Source organism: Moschus berezovskii, chromosome 12 (genome assembly GCF_049115385.1).
Source record: "Moschus berezovskii isolate FMDL1 chromosome 12, NW_MosBer_1.0, whole genome shotgun sequence".
Lineage (NCBI taxonomy): Eukaryota > Metazoa > Chordata > Mammalia > Artiodactyla > Moschidae > Moschus > Moschus berezovskii.
In genome coordinates, this window is record NC_142471.1 from 88,777,551 (window position 1) to 88,797,917 (window position 20,367).

Genomic DNA, 20,367 nt, shown 5'->3' on the forward strand with positions numbered 1-20,367 from the left:
AAGGGGGATAGATTTCAGATCTGTAAATATTTTTAAAAAGAAAAAATAAAACATTTTAAGCATCGTTGCTAACTTTGGTGCAATTGATTGGCCGGCGTGCTATTGCGCAGGTTTCTGTCGCTTTTCCACGGAGCGGGTTGCAGGCGTGCGTCAGAGGAGGTCTGGCTTGCCCCAAGTGGTAGGTGGGGCGGAGGTCAGAGGTTAAAGGTCGGGAGCCGCCGAGATGGCACGTGGGCTGGAGGCGCACCCCATGCCACTAGCGGCTGCCCTAGTCTCCGCGAGGGTGGAGACTCAGCCCGGCCGGAATCCAGCTCCCGGGGCCCTGAGAGGGATAGATGCGGGACTGCAGTTGCCAAAGCAGTTGCCTCCTGGAACGAGCTTCTTTCTAGCCCTAGGAGCGGCTTGGGGTTGGCGGCAGCATCGGGCCGTGCGACGTGGTTCGGTCAGTGACAGGAGCCTCCTCTCCGAGGGCACAGGACAGGTTGGGCGGCCCTGCCTGGATCAGGTGTCGAGCCCGGTTTGCTCGTTCCCCAGCCTGGCGCGACGAGACTTAGAGCCGCTCGCAGTTCCCAAGCGGGTGGCAGGGTTGCGCGTCCGGCGCGGCGCAGAAACAGGGCACAGAGAGGCGGCCCTTCGGCCGAGGAGGGACGAGGCCCGAGACCCGGCAAAGAAAGCTCGGGAGGCAAAGGCTCCACCCACACTTTTTGTTGTTGTTGCTGTTCGTGGTTTTGCATGGAGCGTGGCTAAGTGGCCCGGTGTCGGGCAGGCACGTGGCAGCTGGCACTGAATGGAACCTTGATGCGCTGTCTGCGCGCCCACGGATTTCGGCGCCCCAACACCTGCCGCCGCACCCTGGCTTGGGAGGGCGCAGCATCAAGAGAACAGAGGCGCGCGAGTGTCATGCAAATCGCAGGCTTGCAGTGTTAGACCGCAGCCACCTGTTCCTTGTAAAACGTCGGAAAAAAAAAAAAATTGCCTGAGCTCTGAGGAGGCTGACGGTTCAGTGTCACGTGAGTCGAGCTCCCGGGTTCTCCGGCCCGAGCTACTCCTTAGCCGCTGCTAAGGTGCGGGGAGTCAGCAGCGCGGAAGCCGGATCTCATCCTCTAGAAAGAAAATCGCGACTTGATGGACCGGTCTCTTGCAGTCAAGAGACATGGAAATTATCTGCAGTTTGTGAAAGTATTCAGGATATCTGTAATCCGTCTATGTGCTAAAATACCCGAAGTCTTACTCATATTTGAGGTTTCTATTTTTTTCTTCTCACGTTAAATTTCATGAAATTTACAATCTCTTTCAAGATGACACCTGAAGGATGCTACCCAAGAACCCATGTGTTAGGTAACCCAAAGTTGTTAGGTCAATTGCATTTATTTAATTCCATCTGAGTTCAATATTTACTGAGCCCTAGTAAATAGGGCTGGGAACTATGCTAGATATCGGCCAGTCGGAGAGAGAAAATTAACACTGCATCTTTCTTCTGATATTTTTGGTACGCATATTTCAATGAAGTTCTCTCCTTTCAGATAACCTGCTTTAAATTTTTCTTTTCCTCTCAAGTTGCTCTTTGAATATTCTATGCAGATTTAACCAAATTGCCTTAAGGAACTACTTGTAAAGAAATATTTCATCCATATTATTTTGGTCGGCACTTCGATAGATTGTTTTTTAAAAAGAGATGATGGTTTTACCAGTATTAGATCACTATATCTTTCTTGGGCTTACTTCTTTTATAGGAAGTGGTTTTGTGTAGACAGTTAACGGCAAAGTGGTTTTTGCCCTTAGGATTTTAGGGATGATCCTTTTCGTTTGTCATATAGTGGATACTTCACTTTTTTACTAATTCAGAAAGTAGGAGTCAAAGGTGATCCAACAGTGTGATTAGTTTCTAGGAATTTCTCTTTCTTATAGGTAACTAATTACACACACACACAGACACTCACAGCCACACAGATACACAGCTTTGCCTTTGAATTTAAGATGTTGTTCAAGACTCCATTGTGGCCAGATTTCCGATCTCAAGACTATCAATTCATTTGAATAATCAGCAAGATCATCCGCCTCCTTTCAGGCTCTAAACTGGATTTAAAAGATTGACGTTTCTTAAAATTCAAATCGAGTCCGGCTGCAACTGCCTGTCCAGAGGGACCTGAATCATACACACACTGGATAATGAAATACACTTAGATTTTATTAGTGGATAATTCATGCTCAGAATCTTGAACAGTTCAGTCGCTCAGTCGTGTCCGACTCTTAGCAACCCCATGAACCACAGCACGCCAGGCCTCCCTGTCCATCACCAACTCCCAGAGTTCACTCAAACTCACGTCCATCGAGTCGGTGATGCCATCCAGCCACCTCATTCTCTGTCGTCCCTGTCTCCTCCTACCCCCAATTGGTCCCAGCATCAGAGTCTTTTCCAGTGAGTCAACTCGTCGCATGAGGTGGCCAGAGTTTCAGCTTTAGCATCAGTCCTTCCAATGAACACCCAGGATCGATCTCCTTTAGAATGGACTGGTTGGATCTCCCTGCAGTCCAAGGGACTCTCAAGAGTCTTCTCGAGCACCACAGTTCAAAAGCATCAATTCTTCAGCGATCAGCTTTCTTCACAGTCCAACTCTCACATCCATACATGACCACGGGAAAAACCATAGCCTTGACTAGACGGACCTTGGTTGGCAAAGTAATGTCTCTGCTTTTTAATATGCTATCTAGGCTGGTCATAACTTTCCTTCCAAAGAGTAAGCGTCTTTTAATTTCATGGCTGCAATCAGCATCCGCAGTAATTTTGGAGCCCCAAAAAATAAAGTCTGACAAGGTTTCCACTGTTTCCCCATCTATTTCCCAAGAAGTGATGGCACCAGATGCCATGATCTTCGTTTTCTGAATGTTGAGCTTCAAGCCAACCTTTTCACTCTCCTCTTTCACTTTCATCAAGAGGCCTTTGAGTTCCTCTTCACTTTCTGCCATAAGGGTGGTGTCATCTGCATATCTTGAACACTAGTAGAAATAACTAAACAACGGGGAGAGGGAACTAAATAAAATTATTTAGCCAAAATTAGAATGGAGGTAAGGCACTGCACTTTAAAATTCTTAACCTAGCCATTAAGTTGTTGAAAGAAGAGAGAGAGAAAACCAAGTATGAGGATTGGTGAGGATGCTGGGAAAGATTGAAGGCAGGAGGAGAAGGGGACGTCAGAGGATAAGATGGTTGGATGGCATCACCAGCTCAATGAACATGAGTTTGAGCAAGCTCCTGGAGTTGGTGATGGACAGGGAAGCCTGGCCGTGCTGCAGTCCATGGGGCTGCAAAGAGTCCAACACGATAGAGCCACTGATCTGGGAGAGGGGAAGAATCTGTACTTTTGGCAGGAATATCATCAATACGCTGGGTAGAAGAGTGGTCGTTGTATGCTTACTGTATCACGATTCATAAAAAGAAGGGCACTTGAGTCAGTGTATATGAGTGCAGAAGGACCAACAACACTCTTTCTCTGTCAAGTTGCCTTAGAAATTAAATACTTTAACCTCAACAATTTTCTCCCACTTCATACAAGACTGTATATTAAGATTTTTTTTTCCACAACACAAAAGGCAGTGAAAAAGATGGTATAGCACGGACTAAATTGAAACATTTCAGCATGCTTTTGATATTCAATGGTAACTGAGTCACAGCATTCTAGTCATTAAGTATTGCTTTTATTTCATGGAGACCAAAGTATTACTCATTTTAGAAGCAACCTTCTTGATCCTCCCATTTCTGGAGGATTCTAGAAACAGAAAATAGAGCAAACAAAGCCTGTAAGTCTAGAGTGTTGTTGGGGTGTGAGAGTGGAAATAGAAGCTTGTGGCTGTCATTTTAAGGTCCTACTTGGACATATGTCTGTAAGAGGCTTTTGAGCTTTAACACACTTAACATTACTCTTAACACACTTAAGAGTAATTATGTTTCCCAGTCTGTCCAGCCTTCTAGAAAAATAGTTCCTCCAGAACAAGAACTGATCTGATTAATGCTTTTCCTCAGTCTTCTCACTAGGCCTGGCACAAACTGGGAGCTCAATAAATGTTTGCAGAAAGATGGAATGAAGAGATAAAGCAGAATATAAATAAGGATGAGTTTCTCTGAAGTCAGAAGATCTTCGACAATAGGAAATGTGAGCGCCTGCTTTATAGGTGGAAAGTCCAGGAAAAACTGAAAAATGGGGCAAAACATGCATTAGAGCAAATATTTTCCTCTCCACTTTTGGTTAACTTCACCGGATATGTACGTCCAGTGGATGGGAGACTAATTCAGTCCTATAAAAGTACTGATCAAAATGGGGTTCTTGTGTCCGAGACATGGGGAGGGCTCCAAGGGTCAAATGGAAAGAGCATCTTTCCCGCCTACTATTCAGAGGGCAGGACAAGCGTTGGCCATACGGACTACATTTCCCAGCATGCCCCACAAGAACAGGAGAGGGCGTGAGCTCCGCCTTGGCGCGATGCTCTTTGGGAGTTGGAGTTGTAGTTTTCACGTGTCCATCACCGGCGGGGCGCCTCAGCCTGGTGACGGAAAGCAGTCACGTGATCGGAAAGGCCGCTGTTTGCCTTTGTGCCGGAACAGGTTGACTGGGTCGCCCGAGCCCGGGCCTCGGGATAGACCAATTGGCTGCCTTAGAAGGAGACGTTGGCGTTTGAAATCAGCCAATGACAGGCTTTGGCTGGAGCTTTTTCTCCGCCTACTTCGCGGCGAGGGAAGCGAGGCGGCGGCGAGTGTTGGCGGGCGCGGCGGCTGAGTTGCTTCTAAAGGGAGTCCGAGGTAGCGGGGCAACGTGGCCGGGCGCAGGCACGGGCTCTCCGGGGATGCCCCTGGGGTTCCCGAGCCGGCGGAGTAGTCCGCTGGGAACCGGGTTCACTTCCACGGCTTTTTTTAGGAGCGCGCGGGGCGGCAGGCCCCGGGGGCGGGGAGAGGCCGGCGTGAAGAAGCCCGCGGCTGGGAAGGGTGTGGGTCCGGCGGGTCAGGCTGGAGTCAGGGATGTGGCGGCGCGGGCCCGGCCCTTCGGGAGCTCTGGAGGGGCGGCGGGGAGGGGGTCGATGGGGCCCGACCAGCGACGGCGCGGCAGCACCGCGCAGGCGCAGAGACCGCGTCTCAGGCCTTTCCCTCGGTCCCGCCCCCCAGAGACACCCCCACCCCACCTACTGCCCGGCCCTTCTGCGAGTCGAGCCTCGCGACCCCGGCCTCTTGGGGAGACTCTCACCAGGCGCTTGTTCCCTAGATGACCGGTTCTAACGAGTTCAAGCTGAACCAACCCCCCGAGGACGGCATCTCCTCGGTGAAGTTCAGCCCCAACACATCGCAGTTCCTGCTGGTCTCCTCCTGGGACACGTCCGTGCGCCTCTACGATGTGCCGGCCAACTCCATGCGGCTCAAGTACCAGCACACCGGCGCCGTCCTGGACTGCGCCTTCTACGTAGGTGTCCTCCGTTTCAGCTCCTGCATCCTTTTGAATTTTATGGTGTCTCTCGTGATCAGCGTCCGTTTTGCAGTGCTGGGCGAAGGCTCTTGTCGGTAGAGTTATTTGGACAGCGCCCCCTGTTTCCCCTCCTCCCCCACCCTCACCCCCACCCCAACACTTAACCTTGAGGTTCCGGTGCTGCTTTGTTTTGCTTTTTGGCCCTGGGGACTTGACAGACGTCAGGAACTGGGTCTTCCCTTAAGCTTCTGATGGAGTTAACACTGTGAACTTTTCTCGACAGAATATACTTGAAACTCACAGCAAGACTAAAAGTTGGTCGTCTTACTTAGTAAAAGGTTTGTTTGCTAGTAAATGGGAATACGTATTGGCTGTCAGCCAGTGTGGTGAACAGTTCTTCCTTAATTTGCTTGCATAGTTTGGTTGACTACTTAGTTTAATCCGTTTTTTTGTACTGTTTTCTGTTCGTTTCCAGTGAGTGAGCCCAGCGTACTTTATTCTGAGCATAAACTGAGGAGTTGGCTGGTAGATAGAGGCATTTTCAAACATTTTTTTTTTCATTTTAAAATTATTAAACCTAAATGAGTCAACTTTACAAGTAATCGAAGGATGCAATTTAAACCACAGTTAGATACTGTTTAGTCCTAATAAACTCATTGCAATATAAGAAATTATAAGTAATGCTGAGCAGGATGTGGTAAGGCAAGTACTTTATATGGATGGAAAAGTAAATGGAGAGGATGTTTCTAGAATGGAATTTGCCAGGAAGAAACAAGACTCTTATAAATGTCCATACCCTAGTTTTCCTTAATTTTACTCCTAGAAAACTCTACTAAAGATGCTTATCATGTAGTTGTTTATTGAAATAAAAATGTGAGAAAAATTGTTTGACAATGAGGACATAAAAAATTGGAAGTTCAGTTATACTGTGGATTAAATCACTACTGATAATATTTCTGTGGATTAATTAATGACATGGGCTGTATTCCTGAAACTAAAAAGTACCCAGAGTTTGATTTCAAATTTTATTTTTATAAGATTAGAAGAGAGATGGTAAAATGTTGTCAGTAGTTATCTCTAGGTGATTGGGCTACAGGAAACTTTTTCCTTCTTAGTGTTTTCCAAATTCCATAACCTGTTACGTATGCGTGCTCGGTCGTGTCTGACTCTTTGCTGCTCATGGACTACCATCTCTCCAGACTTCCCTGTCCATGGAATTTTCCAGGCAAGAATACTGGAGTGGGTTGCCATTTCCTACTCCAAGGTTAAACACTTTTTTTAAAGCTCTGTAAGTTTTAAATGACTTGAAACTTTTATTTCGTAGGATCCAACACATGCCTGGAGTGGGGGATTAGATCATCAATTGAAAATGCATGATTTGAACACCGATCAAGGTAACATAGCCACAGTTTTACCAGTTTATTGTTTTCTTAGCTAGTGCTTACCTTCAAATGTTTATTTAAGAAGAGTAGTTCCTGAGCTGCTTAGATAAAAGTAAAAGTGGCTTGAATTTAGGACTTTTTTGTTTAAATGATAACCATTAAGTTAGAATCACCAAATATTATGTACGTATTTTAACAGTGTAACTCATTTCGATCTCCATCCACAGTGTTTACATGAAGTGGCACTTATGTATTTGACCTTTACCCTGTCCTCAGAAGGGGACGGGATCCTGCAGTGTTCTCCCTTGCAGTAGAATTTTTCCAGGATAGTGCTGATGTTTCAGAGTTCTCTTTTCAGAAACTAATATAGTTCAGAGTGAAGGAAGATAGGGTTTTAAAAATCTAACATGTTAAAATAGCCAGTCCTGTCTGGGTACCATAGTAACCCAGCTTGTATAATTGTTTAGCATAGAACATTCTTCACTTGCGTTTACTGAATGAAGGACAGGTAACATGTTTTCTTTCGGTTAGTTTCTGAGCGATGAAATGAATTACCCACATTTTTATCGTGACTTTGGAGTAGAATAGAGATTAGAATGGAACTCAAATACACAGAGCTCTCTAGTGAAGGTTTTGTGTTGCATGTGCACGTGTTGGACATAGATGTACTTGAACATAGCAAGGCTGAGATAGGACTCAGCGAGGACGAGTTGGACAGTGAGAGAGTGGATGGAGGATGGGCGCTATATTTTATCCAGAAAGAAGAGAAGGCTCCAGTCAGAAGAGGCTTTTATGTGAATTTGTCATGTTTTTTCTGATTCGGAAGTTAGCTTGCAGGTTTAAGTTCTGTTTGTTTGAAAACTCAAGAAAACACCGAAAAGCAAACAAAAGATTTTTGATGCTGGAGACCATAATTAAGGGAATTAGCTGCTTATTCTCAGGAGGTCTTTGCTGAATTTTATGAGATACTTTTCTTTCTTGTTTAAATGGAGTGTTTTTAAACAGGTAGTTTTCCTCTTTGAGGATCAGAACCACATACTCTTTGTATTTGTTGTTACCTTAGCATGTGGTGTAGATTCTGGCACATAGTAGGCAGTTTAGATGTTAGTTGAATGAATGAGATAATGTGAAAAGGTGAAATTGAGAGGGAAGAAATTGTGTATTAGAAATTTGATGAGCCTCCCTGGTGGTCTAGTAGCTAAGACTCCATGCTTCTAATGTAGGGGGCCTGGGTTCAATCCCTGGTCAGGAAACTAGATCTCACTTGCCACAACTAAGACCTGGCATAGCCAAATAAATATTAGAGAAAGAAATATAACCACCATGAAAACCAAGTGGGTATTAATCCTGAGCCTCCCTGCCTTCCTCATCCCCAGCTTTCAGATAATCCTGTTACCACTTAAATCAGTTTCTTTGAAACATCAGCTTAATGTGGTAAGTTTTATCCACATCCCTTGGACCAGAGTTTTCTACTCAAGTGTTCATTCAGCAGGTATGTCTTGAACACTTACCATGTATCAGAACACGCACTAGATACAGTCAGAACTATAGAGTTGAAACAAGGTTCCTGATTTGAAGGACTCTAGAATCAAACAACGAAAATAACTAATACGCCATCATTTTAATGTAGTCTGAAACTGAAGGTAGCTTTTTGTATTACTGTGCCAGTGAATCAAGCTATGCACGGTAGGTAAGATGGACAGAGGTGAATGAATGACTTTGTAGTCCTGGAGAAGTTTTTCTATGTGTAGATACTTCTGTTGAGTGGGTGGAAGTGGATTCATTACAGTAGAATGAATGTTTCCTTTTATTGTTCACCTGAGGTGTCTTTAGTAAAGCTAGGTGTTGGTTGTTGGTTTATTTTTTCTCCTACAGAAAATCTTGTTGGAACCCATGATGCTCCTATCAGATGTGTTGAATACTGTCCCGAAGTGAATGTGATGGTTACTGGAAGCTGGGATCAGACGGTTAAATTGTGGGATCCCAGAACCCCTTGTAATGCTGGGACCTTCTCTCAGCCTGAAAAGGTAGGCTTTTTATGTTCATGACAGGAATTATGGTTCTTGGGGTGATTTGACTTGATAAATGATGAAGATAATGTTGAATTTAGAGATTTAAGAGTTGATGAGTCTATTTTACAAACCCAACTAAATATGTAAAGGAAAACTAATCTTCATACTTTGGTCAGCTTTTTCCTGTCAGTTGTCATATTTGTACTGGATAGCACTAGTGATAAACCCACTTCCATGTGTTGTAATGCTTTAGATCCTAGGGCTGAGAAGCAACTTTTCAGAGAAGTCCTTTAGCAAAGACTGAAATTGAGTTTGACTTCCCCAAGCAGGAAGTTGGATGGAGCGTCACTCATTTTCACGTATGGCCTGAGCTTTCTCTTCAGTTGACTGTGAGAGGGTGAAATGGGTTATCATTTAAAGTTTAGTGAAAAAGATGTCCTTCATTCCCTGGCTTTTATAATTTATTTTTAATACTGACGATGTAGTTGAAGGAGGTAGTGAAGGAAGCTTCTTAAAACTGAAATGTTGTTTATTAGTCTAACCTTTTGATCTGTACAATGAAAGTGTAATTGAGCATTCTTGCTGTATCCTCATCAGACTTTATCAGGTGGTAGTTAATTTTAAAGATTGATTGTTTTAGCAGTTTAAAGGTATCCTTCACTTGAGTCTATTTCCTCAGTGTAAATATACTATTCAGTTCCTGTTAGCTGTCATTATATACTGTAGTGCATCCAAAGAGCCATTATTTTTGTCACATCACAGTCGAATCTACTCCTGGCAAGACCTTTGTTCAGAATAAAATAATTGCATTGTTTCTAGTTTTGATTTATGGTTGTATGTAACATGTTAAGAGCTGTGATAAATTGCTGACAGAATATCATATAATGGACAGCCACACTGAATCAAGCTGCTTATTGGTTCAGCAAGGTTCATTATGTCACTTTTTTTAATACGGTCTTTGATAAATGTATATACCTAGTCAGTAGCATGACAGTGTTTTTACTTGATTTACGATCAGTGGGGATAGAAAGCACTGTTAGAAGCTTGTGTGTCACCTGGATAGTAAAGATTTAAGATAAAATTCCGATTCTGATTGTACTGTTATAAATTGATCTTTTTCTGGATTCTTTGTTTTTTTGAATTTGGCGTTTCATGTGTCTTACGCTAATTTCTGTTTTTCTGCAAATGTTTTTTGAGTAAACAGCAGTAAATCTTACTATATCTCTTATTGAAATACGCTTGTATTGAATCTACTGTTTTGAGTCTTTTAAATTCTGTGTTTTTTCCCTTGGTCAAATTAGTTGTTGAATTTTAAGGCTAGATTGTAGAAATTATCAGGTTATTATGTTCTTAAACCCAATCCCCCCACCTCTGCCCACCGCCCTCCCTGGGGGGCGGGGGGGGGGAGGGGAGACACGCTTATGTGGTTAATATGTTAGTGATAACTAACCATAAGCTTTAATTACTGAATGTTAAAGAGATGTCTTACCATGTAATGAAGCCTCTTTATTTTTTATAGTGATTCTTCAGGTTTTAAAATATTAGATTAAATTGGTTGGTTATTAATTGAAAGTAATGATCAGAACACAGTTATACCTGAAGTCTAGATTTTTTAAAAAATGATTTAACATGATCAGGAAAATAGATTGTGTTACTATTTTCATGAATTTGCTATCTCTGTTTGGTCTCCAGATAATGTATTTGAAAGTAAGTCACCTTAGAAGGCTTATTTGCAGGAAATTTTGTGATTTATTATAAGGGGATAATTTGTGAAAGTTGTTTTACTATTGAAGAAAAGGAATTTTGAGAGGGGGAAAGACAGTTGTTTTTAGGGGATAAATGCTTTTAAAATTTTTTGTAAACTTAACTTTGTCTTGAGTGTTTAGTGTGACGTCAAGGCGTAAAAATTTGCTTTGTCATATGCCAGACCACTGACCTTGTCTTTTAATTTTGAGTTCGTATGCCACCAAAAAGCAAGTAAGCAGGTAATTAATGTTAACTCTCTCACTCTTCCTGGAAAGGCCTATTTATTAAGTGTGACAGGTGGGAAAATCAAAGAGTTACAACATGAAATCTCTGTCCAAAAGGTGGTCATAGAAAAATAACTTTGAAAATGATTGTCTTATGAAAAGCCAGAAGCCCATTGAAAGGTATCTTGAACTGTTTCTATGGTTTTATTGTCTATTGTCTCCTTTTTGAGTATCTTTTACACTTTTATGTTGTGAGTGAATGAAGCAAGAGGGCTATAAAATTATTCAATAATTGTTTTAGTAAGAAAGAGAATCGTCTTCAGAGATACTTTTGGAGAGTTAATTAGAATGTGCGTTATTATGATACGTGGTTAAGTATTAAGAATATCTTGGGTGTATTATTTTGTGCCAGTTACTTGGTTTGTGTAACTGAAGTATTTAAAATTTTGGTACCTGTGTTTGTGAACCTATCAGCTAACTTTTTTTTAATGCTTTTATGATCTGTGGACTTTACTTGGAGCAAAATGCCATTTGCAGGCATGCATTTTTAGCAAGTTTCGGTCTTTTTTGAAAGGTGTATACCCTGTCGGTGTCGGGAGACCGGCTGATTGTGGGCACTGCAGGCCGCAGAGTGCTGGTGTGGGACTTGCGGAACATGGGCTACGTACAGCAGCGCCGCGAGTCCAGCCTCAAGTACCAGACGCGCTGCATCCGAGCCTTCCCCAACAAGCAGGTACTGACCTTGCCTCCCCCGCCCGCTGTGGGAACTGGAAAATAGTAGAATCCTTTATAATAATGATTTGGTCACTGCATTTTACGCATTATCTTCTTTTTTTTTAATGTGGTGATTGGAATTTCTGTTAAGTGTATTTTTGACAACCTTTTGTTAAAAGGTAGTGTGTTAACTCAGTTTTAGAGAAGGCTTTGATGTTCAAAGAGGGTAAGTAATCTACCAGTGGTTTTCTGATTCCTTGGTGTTCCTCCTCCAGGAAGTTTGACAGGTATACAGTAATCGAAGAGAGTTTTACAGGTATTTTAATTTACAAACCAGGGAATTTCAAGTTTAAATCTGAAAATTTAGAGTTAACGGAATTTGCTATTTTCTTTTTTTTTCCCTTCTTTTTTTTCCCCTTTTGGACCCTAATACTAATAGAGCTTTTTAGCCAGTCTGAGAGCAGAACCTACATTTTTTTTTTTAAAGGAATGCCTCTGAGGTTAGAGGGGAGCTGTGCCTCATATAATGACTAACTCTTGATGAACAGTGTGGGTCACCTTCCATCATCATTACTAGATGAGATGACGCTTTATTATTGCACCTCTGCCCCCAGTCCTGAAAGTCTGAAGGGAAGTTGGTGGTGGGGTCATTTGCTCTGGGAATTTTATAAGAGGAAAGTCATTAAAAACAGCAGATATCTTTGGAATCTTACGGCTGTCCTTTAGTGGTTGTGGAGCTTGAAAGAATTAGGTCAGTTATTCTATTCTCTTAGCTCTTTATTTCAAAAGGCTAGTACCTCAAACGGTGGTCAGGATATTGTAAATTTCCGTTGGAATTGAAGTTATGAAAAACCTTAAATGCAGGTTAAAATATGTTTGCATTTATGAATATTACAATGTTTTATATCCAAAATTTTCTGTTGGTGTTCATCTGTAGTTTATAATGGAAGCTTTTTAACTAAAAGTAACATTTTACTGATTCTTTTTTCTTTACAACTGTTAATAGTTTTTTAGGAATAAATCTTTTTCATATCTTGAAAAATTAAGTAAAATACAGATTTCATATTATTTTCTCTGACATACTATTTCATTGCAAGGTTAGGAGAGGTTTGAAATTATAGAGCACTTTTGAACCTTGCTGAGAATCTGTGTTGTTTGGGTATAAACTTGACTTGCTGTAGTTAAACGCAAGAGGCAGGATGATAGAGATGGAAGGCTGGTTTTCCAGTTGGTCTGGATTATTGATACACCCTCAGTGAAAAAGATACAGTTCTTCTTAGAGCTGTTAGAAGTGAGGAGGCATCAAGCCAAGACAAATATATTCCAAGTGATGGAATGAATTTGACTCCCCTTCTGGACAGGACAACAAATAAATTATATTGAAATAATTTAAAAATTCCTGTCGAGGTTTGACAAAATACCTAGACATTTTTGATTGCAGTGTGCAGAGAACTGGTAAAGAAAGTAAGTGATGGTGGCCTTTTTTTTTTTTTTTAAATAGGTGTGTTTTTAAACTTCTGGAGTGATCTTAACTATGTTAGTACTGCTTAAACATTTGTTTAAAACACAACCATATTCTCTTTTCATTTTAAAAATAATTATCTTTCTTTAGTGTGGGTTGAATTTGGGAGTATATACCTTGTTTTGGAATCTGGATTCACTAGTTTTGTCTTCTGATTCCCTCTTGTCAGGGTTATGTATTAAGTTCTATTGAAGGTCGAGTGGCAGTTGAGTACTTAGACCCAAGCCCGGAGGTACAGAAGAAGAAGTATGCCTTCAAGTGTCACAGACTAAAAGAAAACAATATTGAGCAGATTTACCCAGTCAACGCCATTTCCTTTCACAACATCCACAATACTTTTGCCACAGGTAGAGTATGGCATGTTCACTTCTATCTGCTTGTTAATATAATTTTGCTGTTAGTTGAATGCTGCATGTTTGTACTTGGGCAGGTTTTTTTTTTTTTTCTGGTCATTCTGTGTGGCATGTGGGATCCTAGTTCCCTGACCAAGGATTGAACCTGCACTCTTTGCATTGGAAGTGTGGCGTATTAACCACTGGACCACCTGGGAAGTGGGCAAAGTTCTTAAAAATTGTGCTTGGTTTTTTATGATATTTAAAGGGAAAAAAAAAATCTAGTATAATACTCCCTGGGGAAAATGTAACTTCTGTGATCGTAAAAATTGTTAAGATAATGGCTATTTTTGCATCTGCTTTTAAGAACTATCTTGAAATCACTTGCAGGTGGTTCTGATGGCTTTGTAAATATTTGGGATCCGTTTAACAAGAAGCGACTGTGCCAGTTCCATCGGTACCCCACCAGCATCGCCTCACTCGCCTTCAGTAACGATGGGACCACGCTTGCAATAGCATCATCGTATATGTATGAAATGGATGACACGGAACATCCCGAAGATGGTATCTTCATTCGCCAAGTGACAGATGCAGAAACAAAACCCAAGTGAGTATGCTTCACCTGTATTTGAGCCTTTTCTTGCATTCAACCCAGGATTTATTAATTTTTCTAAATTCATGAATAGCATTGTTGATGCCTGCTCGATATTACAGCTGACTCTAGGGCTGGAGTTGATTTTATCTTGTTCTCCCAAGCTTTCAATATCCGTAGGTTGATAGACGTCTGATGGATAAAATTGTGCCTAGTTGTTTTGTAGAGAAGAATGTCAAACTCTCATTCTTCTTGAATAGGCACTATTATTTGAATCTCTGGAGTTATTACTAGCTCATTGCTTCAAAATTAAGTTGAGGAATTCAAGAATAATTTATTTTAGCAAATTCTATTTAAGATATTTAAGAATTTGAACTGCCAAAAATCTTTCCTCTCCACAGAGGTTGTTTCTGTAATATTTACACAGAATGAAATGACCTTTAGGTCTTACTGGAAATTCAGAGTAATAAGGCCTTGCCTGGAATAGTAGATTTCCTCAGTTTTGAAATTTCTGTAGATGTCTTTGGCTCTTGGGTGTAACTGTTGACAGGGAGGAACCATTTACATTTTCTTGGTACGTAGGGCAGAGCTTTTTACTTAGTTACCTGAACCAGACTGGAGGGAAACCTGATACCTGGACACTTGTTTGACCATAAAATACCAGCCTCTCCTCAGGCCCTGGAAGGAAGTCCTCAGTAAATATTTGTGGAATAACTGTGTTCAGGATTCCTGTACTCTTCTGAATTAGAATGGCATAGAGGGCCCTTGCTAAATTGCCTGAGTCCCTGAGAGAGGGCAGAGTATGAAATGTTCAGTACCGTGTGTGCCTTCACAGGTTTACCTTTAGAAAAGACTTAGCATGCGAAGCCTATTAGATAAAGGGCTGGGTTTGCATTTGATCTCTCACTTTTGTATCTCTTGTCCTGGCCAGCCATTTTGATCTCATGCTGTTCTTTTTTCTTTTGAACTTGTAGGTCACCATGTACTTGACAAGATTTCATTTACTTAAGTGCCATGTTGATGATAATAAAACAATTCGTACTCCCCAATGGTGGATATATTACTATTAACAAAGAAGCCAGGGATCATTTTTTAATTTTAATATTATAAGAACCTGAAAATATTGGAAAAGAGGTTTTTTATTGTTTGTTGGTTTTTTTTTTTAACACTTTCTTTAGCTCATGAGATGGTTTGATGGTTTTTCTGCATTTAAAGGTATTTGGGCAAACAGAAGGGGAGGGCCGCAACAGCACTTCTGAGAATCAGTTTTGACCTTGATTTTTGTTTCCACTGTGGAAATAAATGTTTGTAAATGAATGTAGGTAATAAAGCCCCCTGTGCATTCTCTCTGGGCCTTAAATGGTAGAGAAGAAGGCTCTTGAGCCATTTGCTTCTCTTGCTGGTTATAGTTGCTGATTCTAAAGCTGCTTCAGACTGCCTCATGAGGAGGTTAATCTACAATTAAGCAATATTTCCTCTCGGCCGTCCATTATTTTCTGAAGCAGATGGGTCATCATTTCCTGGGCTGTGAAACAAAGCGAGGTTAAGGTTAGACTCTGGGGAATCAGCTCGTTTTCAATCTTATTAGGGTGCAGGAGGAAAACTAATAAGAAAACCTCCTAACATCATTTTGTGACTGTAAACAATTATTTATTAGCAAACAATTGATCCCAGAAGGGCAAATTGTTTGAGTCAGTAATGAGCTGAGAAAAGACAGAGCATATCTGTGTATTTGGAAAAATAATTGTAACGTAATTGCAGTACATTTAGACAGGCATCTATTTGGACCTGTTTCTATCTCTAAATGAATTTTTGGAAACATTAATGAGGTTTACATATTTCTCTGACATTTATATAGTTCTCATGTCCATTTCAGTTGCCCAGCCGCTGGTGATTAAGGTTAAAAAGAAAAAAATTATAGTGAGAATGAGATTCATTTCAATGTAATGCCCTGAAGCAGAACATGAACTTAGCTTGGCCTGTTGTAGGTAGTTCCAAATCGTATTTTCGTTGTCACACTTTTTGTTTTTTTATTTATATTATTTGCAAATGTATGTATCTGAATGGTACTTGGACCTTTACTGAAATTTGTTTTATCCATGCTGTATTTTAAAAATTTTCTTTTGCTACAGAGAGAGGTCTTATTTTTATTTGTAAGTATTTTAGTGAAAACTTAGTGCAAGTCTGAACCCATCTTTTGAAATGTATTTTCTTCATTGCAGGTCCACCTAACCATCTCGTGAAAGTGGTTTCTCTATGGAAAGCTTTGTTTTGCTTCCTACCAATGCATGATTGCCCCTTAAGGGATACATTTTAGTCACTGTGGACGCGCTGTTTAGTCTGAATTTCTCTGTTCTCTTGTTGGTTGGCCCATCCTCCTGACTGTAGGGTGAGGAGTTTGCCCTTGTGCAGTAGTCTGAAGAATTGTTTTTCACTGAAAGCCCAGTTGCTGTGTATGAGCAGCTTGAGCTCTTTCTGTAAAATAGCCTAAACCTGTTATTTCCATGCTGTCTAATAAATCAGAGATTCAAAACCCTTAAATGTTGGATGTTTTTAAATGTTGGTAATTAATGTAATTTACTTCGTAAAAAGCCTTCTGTAAAGCAGACCTCCCTTCATCAGGGGTCCTGGTGGGGATGACATTGTACCTTTCTGTCCACACTGCCTTGTTTAATTATGTCTATTCGGATGTACTTTGGGGATTCAGTCTTGAATAAAGTGATCTCTTGGAGTTCTGCCATTTCCCTTGTGCCCTCTTGCTGGATCAGCAGGGCCCTCGAGCCAGCTGTGCGGCTTCACGGGACGGGCACAGCCTGCAGGCAGCTGCCAGGCCCCTTCTGGCCCGACTCTCTCCGGGCGTGCCAGGGCTGCCGGGCCCCAGTGGGCGCACTCGCAGCCAAACGACAGACCCGTCTGTACTTATCCATCAAATGCTAAATCAAAGGGAAGCCCTTGGGATGGTAAATAATGTAATAGCCGGAGACTAACTGATGGTATTGGTTCTTTAGTGTGATTATGTGCTTTTTAAAGTCATAACCACTTGGTTGAGGACAGAGCATAAATTTAAAACATGGTTTAACTGAAAGAGAATTAATACAGTTTCATAAAAGGTGACTAAATTAAAGCAGTGAGGGGGCCCTGGTTTTGAGGGCTTGGTGTGGCCAAGCTGTTCTTGTAGTCTATCTGGATGTCTCTCGTCTCTTGCAGCCTAACGTATCTCACCCTAACTGTGTCTCCTGCCTCCTCTGCGGGCCTCTTCACCAGCTCTTCCTCACGGTTGGCCTGTCTGTCGTCATAGCTGCCTTCCCCTCGAGTGGCCCATGTGTAACACCTTAGTGTTTTCGTTGGGTTCCCCTGCCCAAATCCTCTTCTGTTTTCAAGTGTATCTTTCTTTTCTTTCTACTGTTACTATACACCACCTTAAAGGGTCTCTCCTGGCCATCTGGGGTGTGCTGCAGGCTCCAGCCTCTACCCTGAATCCTCTGTCTCCTAGAGCAGTAACTTTCAAACCTTTGGGTTGCGACACGAGTAAGCAGCACATCTGAACCACGATCCGAGACACACAGAGGTCAGCAGAGTGTGCACAGCGGATGAAGCTGTGTGAAACGTCACTGTCTTCTGTACATCTGACACATCAGTTCCCTTCTTTCCTGCCTTTTTTTCCCCTCCTTTTTTAGGAGATGCTGGCTTTGGCCCCTGAATGGATTGTATGACTAATGCCTTGACCCCTTTAATTTGAAAAGCCACTGTATGCCACATAAAACTTGTTCTTTTATCATGCTGTGCTTGAGACCCTCCAGTGCCCCCTGTTGCCCTTCGTTCACTTTGTAATAAATGCTGTATGCTGCTTCCAAGGCCTGCAAGTCACCAGGAAGGGACTGCCGACTGTCAAGGTGTTCTTAGAAGAATGGGGGTGGAGCTGACCTTCCCTGGGGAATTCTGAGGGGTAAATGGGAGTGTTCTGGTGGCTTCAGTGCCTGGTTATGAGCTCCACCATGTAAAAACTTAAAGGTACGTTAGTTGTGGGGGGTACTGCTTTGTTCTGAGGAAAACCCACGAGACAGCCTGCATTTTGAAGCCTTTGAACTTGACTTTGAATCTTGACTTTGCTGCTTAATTCATTGCACCGTTGGCCATGTTAATTTCTGAGTAGCAGTTTCCTCATCTGTTAAATGAAGGCAGTAACTCATGAGGTCATAAATGAATATACAACATGTTTATTAGGGCACACCTGACAGTCATTGCTTTCTTGGGATGAAAAATATTCATTCCATTGCTCTCAGTTACTAGCTAACTTTTCAGTTTCTTTTTCATAAATGAACACTCAGGTATCTGTGAAATTGCTAGTTCTTAAGTTTGTCAGTCTACTTATCTTGAACTATTTCCAACTTTCAGAAGAACTCAAAAGAGTAACACACCTATAAACCCATCTTCCGGATTTTTAAAAAATTTATTTTTAATTGGAGGATAATTGGTTTACAATTTTGTGTTGGTTTTTGCCGTACATCAGCGTTAATCAGCCATAGGTATACACATGTCCCCTCCCTCTTGAATCTTCCTCCCACCTCCCGCACCATCCCTCCCCTCTAGGTTGTCATCATCCAGATTTTAAAATGTTAACATTTTGTCATATTTGCTTCCCTGTTTCTTATTTTTTAGAATTTTTATTGGAGTATAGTTGCTTTACAGTGTTGTTAGTTTCTTGCTGTATATACAAGCTAGTGAATTATATACAGTTTGCTAGTGAGTCAGTCATCTGTATTACATATATCCCCTCTTTTGGGTTTCCTTCCCATTTATGTCACCACCAAGTGTTGTGTAGAATTCTGTGCTGTAAGTTCGTTCTCTTAGTTACCTGTTTTATACACAGTGTGTACATGTGAGTCTCAGTCTCCCAATTCATCTCACCTCTGTGTGCGTGTGTGTGTGCTAGCTTGTATTCAGTCGATCCCATGGACTTCAACCCACAAGGCTCCTCTGTCCATGGAATTTTCCAGGCAAGAATACCAATGTGGCTTGCCATTTCCTTTTTCAGGGGATCATCCTGACGCAGGTGTCAAACCTGTCTTGCGTCTCCTGCATTGGCAGGCAGATTCTTGGCCACTAGCGCCACCTGGGAGGCCCCCATAAGTTTGTTCTGTACCTCTGACTCTGCAAATAAATTGTACCAGTTTTCTAGATTCCACATATAAGTGATATTATACTATATTTGTTTTTTCTTCCCTTTGTTTCAAAATAAAACATTGCACATATTTGAAGCCTCATTTGTAACCCCTCTCTCAAAAACTTGCCATTTTCCATTCCTAAATGTTATACTCATTTATACCTTTATGCTCATGAAGCATCCACATCCAGGCAAACATTGGCGGTATTGTGGGTTCAGTTCCAGACCACTGCAATAAAGTGAGCAATAAAGGATTCACACGAGTATTTTGGTTTCCCAGTGGGTATACAAGTTATGTTTATACTCTAGTCAGTTAAGTGTGCAATAGCATTATGTCTAAAAATACAGTGTATGTACCTTAGTTAAATATTGCTAAAAATGCTAACCATAATTTGAGCCTTCAGTGAGTTGTAGTTTTTCTGAAGAGTATCATCAAAGATCACTGATCATAGATCACCATAATAAACAGTAGTAATGAAAAAGTTTTGAAATACAATGAGAATTACAGAATGCAAATACTGTTGGAAAAATGGCATTGATAGGATTGGCATAAATCTTCAATTTGTTAAAAAAAAAAAGCAACATCTGTTAAGTGCAATAAAGTAAAGCATGATAAAGCAAGGTTTGCCTGTAAATGTTTTTAAAAATGTGCAGAAATAGTAATACTGTTTTCTGTTTCTATCCTGGAATGAAGCCACCCCACTTCTGACGCCAGATGGTAACAAGGTGAGAGGGAAAGGGGCAGGGCTGCAGCAGGATCATCTGCAGGGAAATAACTAGGCAGTTGTACGGTGGACAGTGGAGTGGCCAGGCTGACTGCCTCCCATTTGTTTTTTTTTTTTGACCGCACTACAGTGTCACGTGGGATCTTAGTTTCCTGACCAGGGATTGAACCTGAGCACCCAACCGTGGAAGCGTGGTGTTTTAACCTCTGGATCGCCAGGGAAGTCCCCATTGAATAACCCCCTTTCTTGAACTGTGAGGTCAGTGACTATTCGAAGAGGAATGCCAGTTCTCTGATGTGTTGGGTCTTCAGGGGTGAAAGCTGCATAATCTTAACAGAAGTTGTTCATTCCTTAGGAAAATAGAGGAATGTGTTAATAGAACCCAACGGATTAGGTACATTAAAAATAAAACATCCTTGGTGTCATCAGAAAATAAACCGTAGGACTCGTTTCACGGTTCTTCTTTCCTGTGACTTCCCCTCCGCAGTCTTTGAAATGTCTCTG

At 41.6% G+C, this 20,367-nt stretch overlaps 1 protein-coding gene across 2 annotated transcripts; it reads left to right on the forward strand.

Moving 5' to 3' along the window:
• Positions 1-4,639: 4,639 nt before the first annotated feature.
• Positions 4,640-16,515, forward strand: BUB3 (BUB3 mitotic checkpoint protein). Of its 2 annotated transcripts, none has more exons than XM_055424452.2 (8): positions 4,640-4,795; positions 5,253-5,447; positions 6,775-6,844; positions 8,708-8,859; positions 11,389-11,547; positions 13,220-13,397; positions 13,773-13,989; positions 14,949-16,515. In XM_055424452.2, the coding sequence occupies exons 2-8, from the start codon at positions 5,253-5,255 to the stop codon at positions 14,962-14,964; spliced, it is 987 nt and encodes a 328-aa protein (XP_055280427.1). In that variant the 5' UTR covers positions 4,640-4,795; the 3' UTR covers positions 14,965-16,515. The 2 variants fall into 2 exon arrangements, with proteins under 2 accessions (XP_055280427.1, XP_055280428.1); XM_055424453.2 differs by having other exon boundaries at positions 16,197-16,515.
• The last annotated feature ends 3,852 nt before the right edge of the window (positions 16,516-20,367 follow it).

Coding starts and splice junctions, on each gene's coding strand:
- BUB3 (XM_055424452.2), top strand. CDS start 5,253: ATGACCGGTTCTAACGAGTTCAAGCTGAACCAACCCCCCGAGGACGGC. Junction 5,448..6,774: donor TCCTGGACTGCGCCTTCTAC/GTAGGTGTCCTC, acceptor TTTATTTCGTAG/GATCCAACACATGCCTGGAG. Junction 8,860..11,388: donor CCTTCTCTCAGCCTGAAAAG/GTAGGCTTTTTA, acceptor CTTTTTTGAAAG/GTGTATACCCTGTCGGTGTC.